We start from the raw sequence: 12,836 nt of genomic DNA, 5'->3' as shown, positions 1-12,836 counted from the left end.
CAAAAGAACATACATTATGTGTTAATAATTATGCTACCAAAATCACCATGTGCCGTAAATTGCTCACAGCATTGTTCCTGTTTCTTCTTGCTGGAGGCTGCCATTTTGTTGAAGCCCAAAACAGTCTCTTCCTTATTGAAAACTCTCCCTTTCTCCTTATTCTCAAAAACTATATAATTTTCTGTAAATATGTACATTTCCTGCCTTGATTATATGTCCTGGCTCAGAGAGAGTCCTATATCAGACCAGATTGGGACAACATTCCTCTACAAAAACTCCAGCAACTGGTCTCCTCGGTTCCTAGATGTTTACAGAGTGTTGGTAAAAGAAGAGGGGATGATAAACATGTGCTTTTTTTGAGAAATGTTGCTTCCATCAATTTCCCAATACGGGCAGGCAGTTTATGCAGTCCAGGGAGCTCAATGGCCTACGAGAGCACTCACCAGTGCCCTTGCAGTACATTGAGAATTAAAAGCTGTCAGCCTCAAAGGCTGATGGTACTTGTAGGCATTCCTTCACAGGATACTGTGAATGAATGCTGCAGCTGTGTGGGCATTTAAAATTGTGACAGCACATGTGGGGATAGGAACCCCCACTTGTCAAAGGGAGTTGAGGGGGAGGGGAAGCTTCAGCTGCTGGAACATGCTACATGTTCCATCCTAAAAATGGGTGGAATGTGTAACATGTTCCAAAAGGTGAATGTATCCTTTAATTAAAAATAGATTATAGGGCCATTAAAGTAGTTGTGAAGCCACTGTCCCAAATATACATAGTCAGATTTGTCAGAGTACTGTATATCCTTTATCCAGTTAGAAAATATGAAAAACTCCCTTTATTATTATTATTATACAGGATTTATATAGCGCCAACAGTTTGCTCAGTGCTTTACAATATAACGAGAGACAATACAGCAACAATACAGTTCAATACAAGAGGGCTAGGAGGGCCCTGCTCCTTGGAGCTTACAATCTTTAGATACCTTTTGTTCCTCATTTTGATTCAAGTCATGTAATGGGCTCCTTCTGCAGTGCATCATGGAGCAGCTGCTGCGCATGACTATCTGTGATTGAAGTATGTCAACAAGGATTAGTGCATATAAAGCCAGCCATAAACAGAGCAATTTTCTTTTCTGCAACCATGGGTTGCAGGAAAGAAAATCGCTCAGTCCCTTCCACAGAGACATTGTGTTCTCCCAGTGGGGGGGGAGCCGTGCCCACAGAACACAGTGATTACTATCAGCAGCTATAATAGCCACTAGCAATAATCACATGTAAAAGCCAACAGGCTGCTTGTACCCAAGTTGATCGATCAATCAACTTGGTTACAGTCAGCCTGCCCATACATGGTTCAAATCTCAGCTGGTCCCTGCTGAACCATCTATGGCCAGCTTAAGGAATCATGAGAGGAATAATGGGCAGAGGACAGGGCTCCAGATTATGAAAGATATTGACATGCTGTACCTCTGAATAGGCGTAGAAGGCACGTGAATTGATCACACTAGCACAGATGGGCTTCTGTGCTTATTGTGGAACAACCAGGAAGAAGGGGAATTGACAGGATCAACCAAGTATTAGATGCCAAATTCCAAAAAATGGACATCATTTTATTAAAAAAATACAATTTTAAGATTGAAGAGATAAATTATTACAATTTAAATTTTAAGGTAAGAAACACTTTAAGCAGAGGATGTGTATGGATTATTTTTGGAGAAAAAGGATATCGGTTGTGCCACTTTAAGGTACCCACAGACAAGACACTATAGACTCTGACTGAGTAAACAAAGGTGACATTTACTCACATTTTTTCTGTTATCATCCTTCTGTAAAGGCCCACCAGCAAAAATCAAACTGGGAGAGCAGCAGCAGTAGAGGCTTTCCAGGCTTTGCTGCAGTACACAGGTAGGAGGTGAGAGTAGTGTCAGGATTAAACACTGTAGTCTGCATTTATCTTGAGTTGTCAGGTATAGATGGCTCACATTTCAGCCGTTTAGCTTGCAAGAGAGGGAGGGGGAAAAAAATCAGTTGATTCCCCATCCATGTTATCTCCATCATATTTGTCACTGAATCTGATATGATGCAGTCACTGTTTGGCCAATAATTTACCATCTGATTCAGTCGATTTTTAAATTTGTTGATACAGGAAGTGCTTGCAGGGAAACCCACAGCTGAAATTTTTAGCTGATTTAGCAAAAAAGTAGACACAATTTGAGCCATCCAGTGTTTCATAACAAAATCACTTTGCCAAGTGCTAATGAGTCTTGAGCCATTTGGCTCAAACTTTTCTGTCTGCAAGTTCTAGGCCATTGTGGAAAATCCCCATTAGGTGACCTATTTTGTGTATAAGTCCTAATTATATAGACACACCATGAGATAGCAAAGAGGAGTTTTAGCACTGAAAAATTTAGCACAGAAAAAAAACACACATTTTGTTTCTGCACAGCTCCCAACTGTTACTCATTTGAGGGACTGTCCCTTGTTTAAACCACTATGTTCCTCTTTCTTGCTCAATTGTTATTCTTTTTGCCCTGATATATAGAGTGAAATGCTCAATTGTTATCATTTTTGCCCTGGTATATAGAGTAAAATACATACTATTAAACTACCAAAATAATTATAATACATTAACCTTTTGTCAAACCTCTAAATCATTGAATGTTTTATTTATTATTAAAAATTGTACTTAGTTGCACTATTTAAAAAAACAGTATAAAGAAATAGTAATGTAGAAAACAAATTACTTTTTATTTTAACCAATTACTTTTGAGCGTTTATTCTTTGTGGTCTGTGTCAACGGGTGTGTAACAGGGGTGTGCTCTTTCCCTACAAAATACAACAAGAATTACACCTGAATTAATCAGTCGATTTTTTCCACCACTTAATTTCATGTATGTTAGCAATCAATAATTTAGGCGATGGTTTTGCATTTCCAGAAATACTGTATATACACGGCTGTTAAATAGCTCATACTATAAATGTATACAGTTTTGTCCATGAGAGAGACGTTTGAGAGACCTTTGGTATTACAGTGAGAGGCTAGGAACTGCAGTATTTCTCAATGTCAGACATTCACCTGCAAGGTGAATATGTACAGCAGCAATGTCACTGTTCAGTCTACTCATTGGGTAGGTGTGCAGTTTATTTATTTTTACAAGAGCACCCAAGTACCCATGGTCCTGACTGTGCTTAATAACACAAGAGTCATGGTGTTTCACCCATCCAGCTTTTATGCACTGCTAGTGTCCACTGAAACTTTAATGTTTTGGCAAGTGCAGTGTACATCTAAATAAGTCATTTTCACAGTCTTATGTTCCTCACTCCACTTTAAAGAACCCTAAAATCAGCAACTGAAAGGAACACTCAAAATCTATTTAATACTGAGTCAACAACAGTCAAGGACAGACAGGTCAAAAGACAAACCCCTTATATCACCCATAGTCTTCATTCAGTGGTTGGATATCCACTGACCCAACCTCCCTGAGGGTAGACTATCTGAACAGAGCACCAAAGACTTGTACACTTGACTTGGCCAATAAAGGTTTATGTCAATAGAAAGGGGAAGTCTGAGGAAGAGGCTGGTACTTTCCAAAGGGGGAATAGGTTTTCTGCCCTAATATTTCCCTGCACCCAGCATAGGAGGGACCAACCAGCAGTGTCTATGGCCCAATAGACCAAGTGTCTCTGAATGCATTAGAGCATTGCCTGATCTGGCTAAAAACGGTCAGACAGAGTGACTGTTGACCCACTGTCTACAGGTACTGAATATGAGCAAACATACTACTAATAGGTAGTGAGAACCAGCACAAAGTCAAGACATACTGATCCCAAAAGCATCTCAAACTGATCTTAAATGCATGCTGATTTCTGCAAAAAGCCCTACAACACAAGCCCTTACACAGATTTTAAAGCACTAGTAATGCTTTCAGATACCTTAAAAATTAACCTTACCAATTCTAATCATTCAGATTTACTGAGCAACAAAAGATTCCCCCAAACAATTACAAATTCTGTAAACATCAAAGGCCTATGTATAAAAATAAGTGAACAAGCGTTTTTCACCTTACTTTGTCTTATTTTCGAGTAGATACATGTTCAAAATGGAAAGTTGTTTTGTCAAAATTAAATGACAATACTGTAAAAGGGTAGGTTGTCAACAATAAAAATGGCAAAAACCCACACTGAAATAAAAAAAACTGTCACCTTGAGTTCTTTCTCCAGCATTCCATCACTAAAAATAATGGATTATCTCTAGTTTAGGTTGCTGTAAATTAGCTGCAAAACTTTCTTGGCAGCTCAGATGTAGAGAATTCAGCAGTAAAGTAAGGACCAGTAAAGGTGTACTCGGAGCTAGACAGAGGGGTAGACAAGGGAAACGGCTGCCTTGGATACTTTAGCAGGAGGGGAGAGCAAAAAGACCTACAACCTATGCTGCTGAGGTAGTTCACAGCTCATGGTGGGGGCGCCCTTTGTCCTTTTTCCCTTGGATGTTAGCATTTGGTGTACCTAGCAACTTAGGTGTACAATAAAGGGAGCCTGACAAAGAAAATTTCTAGGAATGCCCATGAAGCTTTGTACCATGACCTAGTTAAAGTGACATAAGCAATAGTTCCTACCGTAACTGGTGAGGCAGTAACTTCAGAATTATAACTAGACGCCTTATGTTGGGATTATCTGACTGTCTCAAACATAACAAAACCTTAGGAACGCGAACTGATCATTTAAATGTAGTGCCCCCCTGACCATAGAAGCATGGTGGCACCTCCACAGAAAGGGGTTGGCCAGCATTTCACCCCAGGGCCATGGTTATAATGGGGGGCTGAAACAACATTGGTCACCAATCACTTGCTGTCTTTTTAGAAGTTTCATTGGTTATGACACACAAAGAGGTGCGGGTTAGGGATCCCAGATACTCAGGGGAATACTTACAGTTTTCATCAGTTCCATTTCCAGCTTTACAGTTTCAGAACCAATAAGCCAACCCAGCAACACTGTAGGCAGCAACCTAGCTGGTTCACAGATATCTCACTCTCTCTTTCCCAGGCTTCTGTGTGTCCTCTCCAAGAGAGCCACTAGACCTTGCGAGAAACCAGCCTTTATCTTGGCTTTCTCTAGCAAGGTCCTCCTCCTGGGTCTTGATCTGGGGCCAGCTTCCCCCATGTTAGCCTATTTGTACATACACATTAGGGAGTTCACAGGCATATTTGCAGAGAAGCATTTTCAGACATAAAAACCATTAGAATCCCATTCTTTATACAAGCTTTCGGAGAGAAAAATATGCTTGAAGCGCATAAATGCGGCATTTAGGAGCATTCAGGCAGCATTTCCAAGTGCACATTGATCATAGTGAAAAATTAGCAGAGGGGAATATTGTGGAAAAAAAACACTTTTAAGAGCAAATGCCCATAAACTCTTGTGCAATATGAGCCACTATGAACATTTTTATGCTTCCCTTTCTGCCAGAGGTTCTGGTATTTTTTCAGCCACCTAATGTGCATGGACCCTCAGTGGCGGACTGACAACTCATGGGACCCCCGGGCAATAGGGGATCATGGGGCCCCTGTGTCCTTGCCCAAACTCAAAAAAGCCTATGAAAAAGGTACCAGGGGCATCTCATGGGGTCCCCTACTGACCCTGGACCCTCGGGCAGTGCCCGAGTTTCCAAATGGTCAGTCCGCCCCTATGGACCCTTAATCGTCTCATCTATGCCCAGCCTCAGCAATATGCACAATCCATCAAGGATTGGCTGCCCATGTTTGAGCTTAAGGCTACAGTCAGATGTCCAAATAGCAGTGGATAGCATTCTGCATTCAGGAGCGGCTGGAAACTGCTTCTGGACGCAGCAACACTTCTATTGCCGCATACAAACTGACTCATTAGCTGCGGCCAATTTGTATGTGGCTAAAACTCAGCAAATATGCTGCCCCTTGATACACATTGGCTGTGTCCAGGGTTGGTCAGAGGCTCTATTTGCTTGTAACCGCTCAGATAAATTGTTACATGTGACCAGCAGCAGTGCCGGCCACTGATTTGTACAGAATGTGAATCTGAGCCTCCATTGACAGCTGCTGTTGGTCACACACAGTGTGTGTATCAGCGTTTATAACTGCCAGCAAGAATCAGTAGAAATCAGATAGCTGCATAACAGCAGCTAGGGGCGGCTGACAGCAAGAATCAGTATATTCATGCCGGGGGCCTTCCCTAGCTGTTGCTATGCAGTCGTTAGAATGTAGCCTTAGTTGGTAAAAAATATGCATACAGTATTTTTGTATTTTAGCCATTGCTATTTTTATGAGTACACCTATTGTGTCTTAATTCACTGACACTGGGATGGCTGAACATCCCATTTTTAATTTGGTGACACGTACAATGGGAATTAAAATTCTGTCCTTTCTGTATATCGTTTTACATAAAGTTTTACTTAAAGTAGTTGCTTCACATTGCTTTTTTAACAGCTGAGATTATGAAAGCTTATAAACAATGGTCACATAGATCTTCCTGTATGATGAAAAATCTCTATTACTATTAAAGAACTGTTCAGGACTTGCCATACTATGCACAAGCTGAAAAAAACACATTTTAGATGGCCATACACAACCCAATAGTAAATAGCATCTTTTATTAATTTTGGTAATTGGACAATTTACCAGGTATAGTTCAACAAGTATGCAGCAATGGCACTTTAGGTTATAAAAATACTTTTTTTTGCAAAGTTCTTCTAATAATCTGGAACATTTCTGCACAGCCATTGCAAATCCCTTTAAAAATAAGAAAGGGTGTGACACTTCAGTGCATTATTTCAGTTGTTTATCAAGTCATTCCCTTTGGTTTCAATAATGTGTCTGTTATCTATAGGCAGCCTGTGAGCCTTTGAGGGGTTTGGTACAGTGATGATCACAATGAGGATGACCTCATCCTGCTTCATCACCTGATGATGAGACATCAACCAGTTGGTGGCTAGCCTAAGGAAAATAATAACTAAGTTCCCTACAGAACTGGCCTCATGAGGAGCATTAGGGTGCAATTCTTGCCCAAAATGAATTATATCCATAGCAGTAACTATTTTTTTCTTCCATGGTAAGGGTTGTCCACCCAATAAATGTACAATACCCCACATTTGTCAGCAGTACCAGAACAAGGTGCTTTAGCACCTAAAGCAAGAAGGCCAAATTATGCTCCTTAAGCTGGCATCATGAGGAGCATTAGGGTGCAGTTATTGCCCAAAATAAATTATGTCCATAGCATTTCCTATTTTTTTTTCGTACATGTTATAGCTGCCCACCCATTAAGCTCACAACACCCCACTCTTGTCAGCAGTACCAGGACAATGTGCTTTAGCACCTAAAGTGAGAAGGGCAAAGTATGCCCCATGAGCTAGTATCATGAGGAGCATTAGGGTACAATTCTGGCCCAAAATAAATTATGTCCATTTTCTGCCATGGTAAGGGTGCCTCACCCAGGGGCGGACTGATCATTTGGAAACTCGGGCAATGCCCGAGGGCCCAGGGTCAGTAGGGGGCCCCATGAGATGCCCCTGGTACCTTTTTCATAGGGTTTTTTGAGTTTGGGCAAAGACACAGGGGCCCCATGATCCCCATGAGTTGTCAGACCGCCCATGGCCCAACCATTAAACTTACAATACCCCATTTTTTTGGTCAGAAGTACCAGGACAAGCAATAAGGCCAAAATATGCCCCCTCCCATGAGTTGTGAACTGTTTTTTTAATATCAGATCTTTTTTATTGAATTTTGATTTTAAACATACATCCGCTTGAGTGGCACATTACACACAACAAACTAAGAAAGGTGTTCAAACATACAGTGACAATTCAAGTAATCCAAAAAGAGTCATTAGTTGTAGCTTCCGTAAGCATATGGACAGTGGTGTATTTAGGTTTTGTGCTGTCCTAGGCAACACAAAAATCAGACCCCCCCGCAGAGAGAGAGAAATACGGTCAGCTCTGGACATCCCTGGGAACGAGAGTCGGGCTCTGCATACACCATCAAGCAGCCCACAGCCTCTCTCGGATCCCACCTGATCCCCATGCCGCATGTGTCTCTTCTTTTGTCCTTTTTTCTGGGGTGCAGTGCTGCCCCCCTGAAAAATGTAGCCCTAGGCAAATGCCTTGTTTGCCTTGTGGTAAATACGCCCCTGCATATGGACACCCATAATCAGCAGACATTGGCTCGTTTGCCAGCAATGTAGAGAACACCACAATAACATAAATTCACATCCATTAATTCATTTATATTTTCCAAGTAAAAAAGGTACACTGTATGAACATGAACCTGTAGCTATCTAATAAACTAAACCTAACCTAACTCGACTCACAACTTTAGCAGCAAAGGTTGCAGGTCCTGCCCTTTTTGCTCCCCCCTTCTACTAAATCACCCAAGGCAGTCACCTCTTTTGCCTACCCCTTGGCCTGGCCCTACTGGTCCATGTCTAATTTCAGTTCTGGATCTGATAGTTGAAATGTAATTCACTTACCAGCTCTGCTAGCAAAAGCTTTCCTTTCAATGAACGGAGGAATTCTTTATCCAAAGAAAAGCCATTGGAGCTCTCGTCTCCCTCCCGTCCACTCATCCCCAGGCAGGGGCTACGCCAACAGATTGACAGATAATAGATAATGGGGAGAAAAAGTAAATCAGGGATTAGGAAGAAAAAGGAGAGGAATTGTGATCTACTGGTAGCGTATGCGGGATGGAACAGTTTATTATTTTTCTGTTAGTAGAGGAATTGTTGGAATATTTGTTTAGTTTGTGGTGACCTAAGTAGAAAGGAAGAAAACACAATAAAACATTTCTGCACACTCAAAAGAACAGAGAAAGTTTTCAGCTAGTTGGGGACTATAAAAAGAGAGGAAGTTATTCAATGTAAATTCAATTGTTGTGGGGTGTTAAAGATTAGTAGGATTGAGGTAGAGGAAGCAGGGTGATTATGAAAAGTGAGTTTCTTCCAGAGAATCTCCTGATGTGTGAGCAGGGTGACGAGGATGAACTGTGTCTGAAAATGCAACTGATCCAGATTTGTGTTACAGGAAGAGGGGGAGGGAGAGAGACTAGGGGAGGAAAAGAGAAGGAGAGACGCTCACAAAACTAAAGAATTTGGTGGAATTAAAGCTAATATAAGTTGATTGAAATTGTATTGTTACATACAAAACTCTCACAGCTAATGCAAAGCAAAATGATTCTACAGAAGCAAACAAAAAATGTGGTGCTAAAGAATATCTGACTCTAAGAAACATGAACACACATAATTAGGCATACCTAATGCACGTGACATGCCAAAAAAAAAAACCCAAAGGGAAGCAACAGGAACAACAGACAACAACTATATAGTATGCATTACAAATGAGATAATTGATCTACTGGTTTTGAGAATGGCAGCAAATCAGGCTGATTCATACCAGTGGATATCTGAGTCATTCGGCCCCACCATTATGTTTTATTCAAATATGTTTTAAATGGCTCAGAACACAAAAGCAAGCAAAGTGTTTGGTTTACTGCAGACTTGATGGAATGATGCCTGCAGCGTCTTACAGGCTGTGACAATGTAGCAACCATGAAAGAGTATATCCCCTGTCCCTGGAAGACATCCATGTCATGCCTGTAGGGTGATATATATGAATTGAAGAGGGGAATTGTTACACATTCATTTAAACATAGTTACATCTTCCAAGATACCTCCTGGAGCTTTGTAATTGCACACATAGACTGTAATCAACATTTTTTGGCAGGGAAGTTTTTTGGTTGGAAAAAAACCCCAGGATTAGTGGGTTTCTAGAGGAACTTTTTAGCTGTAAAAAACACTCTAACGCTGAAAACCTTGGCAAAACGCCATAAGATGCAGTAAAACGCCACAAACCAGCATTTTTGGACTTTTTTTGATCAAAAAAATAATTTTTTTCTTGGTTAAAAAATGCAAACGTCACTAATCGTAGCTAAACACTAATGCAAAAATGCTCAAAAAAGCTGAAAAACTCATGTTTTACCATGACTTTACACAGCTAACGTTACCAGCGTTATCAAAATGCCCAGTGTGCATGGAGCCTAACTAGTACTCCAAACGTATGTCCTACAGCACTCAGTGGACTCTTTGAGCAGGGAAGCTCAATCCCATCCCTTTGCAGACATGGACTGGCTAAATCCCATCCATATGTATGCAAGGATCAGCTTTCTCCCCTTTGATGTTCCTGTACATTGCAGGAAGCCTCATACCTTACTTCTGGAAGTCTACTCCATTGTAACTCCTCACACTGGTCACCACACCTGAACGTCATACTGTCCTCTCTCATTGTAGCTAATTTCGTATGACTACTGCAAACCTTGCTTTCAGCCAAACTTCCATCCTCCATCTGGCACTTTATTTTCAACAGCATAGATATGTGGTTAGGGTTCATTTACTTTTGTGGTTGAGGTGCAGTAAAAACAAGTGGTTGCGCCTTGGAATAATTGTACCCCCGTCATATTTGGTGAGTAGCACCACGGAATGCAACCAATTCCAGTAAGTGTGGCTGCGCTGCACACACATGCACTGCACATGGTTGCTGCGTGGTGGTGTGTCATTTACAAGGTTAAAACAGAAGGTGAGAAAGCGACATATTGCCTCCACACCAATTGTCCAATGCCTTTGAAAAGCAATCCACCATCACTTTTCAGAAGGGCAGCAAGAGCTGCTGTTTGCGTAAACTCAGCCTAGGCCACTAGAGACAAGGAGCACACAACGTACCTCAAGCTTCAAAATGTTTACTAAACCCTTCTCAATGTAGAAAACAACATCTTTATATGTACATGAGGCACTCATTTGAACAGTAGTAATGATTACAAGAGGAATTACACTTGGTTCACACTAGTGCGGGTCCCATGGCCGCACATGCAGGGGCACTCCAGCCCATTCATTTGAATGGGCTGCTGTGCTGTGTGAACTGCAAAAAAAAAAAAAAGGTGCAGGGAAATCACATGGTCATTTTGAGCCACGATCGCGCTCTGGAATGAGGTGTGTGGGGGTGCCATTCAGAATGAATGGCAACCCCGCACGTCTCGCAAGAAAAATGCAATGCAGCTGCGGGTGGTTGCGGATGCAGGAATTGCATCGATTCCCACACCCACAACCAGCCCACAGAATGTGGGCTCGACTTTTTTGCCTTTTTTTCCATCTGGTGATCCTGACAGTAACCACGTCCAGCCAATCTCCTCATTTCCATTACATATTGGGGGGGAAGGTTGTAGTTCACAGAGGATAACTAGAAAGGCAGATTACATTGTTTGCATATCCAGTTCACTGCACAGGATGTTGCAAGGGCTCAGCTTTTCTAACAGGGTCAACTGTACTGAAAGTGTGATTAAACCTATGTACTGTTAAATAAAATGTAGAGGCCTCATTTACATATTAGATTAATTGCTATTTAGATTTTTCCTCAGAGTCCTCATTTATGAAAAAGAAGCTCATCGTAATAACAATTACGCTGAAAGGGTGGCTCCATTGCTTTCCAGAGTCTCTCTGGAGCCACCCTTACATGCATGCTCCCAGTATTACAGCTGTGCTTGAAAGCCAACACAGACAGCCTGCAAACCACAGCACTGCTCTGCTTGCAATTCTCAGAAGGACAGCTGGTTTTACTCCTACATGTGTGATATGGACAGTGCCCAGTCCCCAATTGGAAGTTCAGGAAAGCTGAGCAGAGTCAGACTGCAGGGGTCAACTTGGTAAAAAAAAAATAGCACAATAAGAAATCAAAAAAATTTAAAGTGCAACTATTACAATTCTGGGGGGATAATAGTTAAGGGTTTAATACTATTTTGAAATGAAAAAAAAACCCACTATATATATATATTATATAAAAAAAAAGAAAATGATTGCAGCCATGACATCTAAGGACTAGTAAGCTGAAATGCGTAACATATTCATTCTTGGATTTAGATTTTCATTGAATGTAATAACAAATAGTTGGTATGCAGGTGTTTGGTTTGAAAAATAAAGGTGCGTGCACATTACCATAAAAAAAAAATAAAAAATAAAGCCACAGTTCTTTTTTGTTCACAGACCTGTATGAAGGCATATTGTTTCCAATTGGAACATGCACACAGGTGCATAAACATGCTCTGCGTTCAGATCCATACCCAAAAAGCCTGCCTCTGAGAACACGTTTTATGTATGTACATGTGTAAGCACATGTATATGCATATACATAGATGAATAGATGCAAAACGTGCATTCTGGGATTGAAAACAAAGCGGGAGGATACACTACTTGAATTTCAAGCATCTCAATGCATACATATCTTTACACTTTTAAATGCAAGCATTTTACTAATCATTTATGCAGGAACCCTTGTGCCAGAAAAGTACGGCCATGTGCATGCAGCCTAATGCAGGGTACACACTACAAGTTTTTTTCATTCAGCCCGCTGGGCTGAGCGAAAAAACTGACAAATCGCTTTACTAGCATAAGCGATGTTAGTACAGCGACCTACTCCGCTGATCTATTGTGTTCTGACAGGGGGACCAACCCCCCTCCCTGCCAGGACACACTGACTAGCTCTTGCTTAGTGATCAGATGCCAGTCGGCTGCTGGTTTTCTAGCATGCCCGTTCGATGGAAGCAGGATGTTAGGCTGGCTACTGTCAGACAGGCTGCTGTATACACCGGACGAATGTTGGCCAGTTTCTGTTGGACCGTCTAATATTTATTTGGCTAATGTGTACCAACCTTTATGGGTTGAAAATAAATAGAGTGCACACTGCAATTGTTCCTGAGCTTAGCAAATGAGGGGAAGCTCTGCTGACTTTCATCATCCAATCATGTACAAGCAAAAATGCTGTTTTTTTTGTTTCCTTGCATG

General features: G+C 41.3%; 1 protein-coding gene across 2 annotated transcripts in view; it reads right to left on the bottom strand.

The window, feature by feature from the left end:
- The window catches only part of CMTM5 (CKLF like MARVEL transmembrane domain containing 5), a 49,346-nt gene extending 40,321 nt beyond the window's left edge, over nucleotides 1-9,025 (bottom strand). The window contains exon 1 of one of the 2 annotated variants that reach the window (XM_089678161.1): nucleotides 8,484-9,025. In XM_089678161.1, coding sequence (XP_089534287.1) covers nucleotides 8,484-8,579 — 96 coding nt within the window. In that variant the 5' untranslated portion in view covers nucleotides 8,580-9,025. Of the gene's footprint in view, nucleotides 1-4,922; nucleotides 5,054-8,483 lie in introns of those variants that run through there. The other variant, XM_089678162.1, reaches the window with a different exon arrangement.
- Between the last annotated feature and the right edge of the window lie 3,811 nt (nucleotides 9,026-12,836).

The sequence above is a fragment of the Staurois parvus genome, unplaced genomic scaffold (assembly GCF_062004578.1).
Source record: "Staurois parvus isolate SC_StPar_1 unplaced genomic scaffold, SC_StPar_1.0 ptg000199l, whole genome shotgun sequence".
NCBI lineage: Eukaryota > Metazoa > Chordata > Amphibia > Anura > Ranidae > Staurois > Staurois parvus.
Note: the sequence above shows the minus strand (reverse complement) of the source record. Positions and strands in the feature narration are given on the sequence as shown.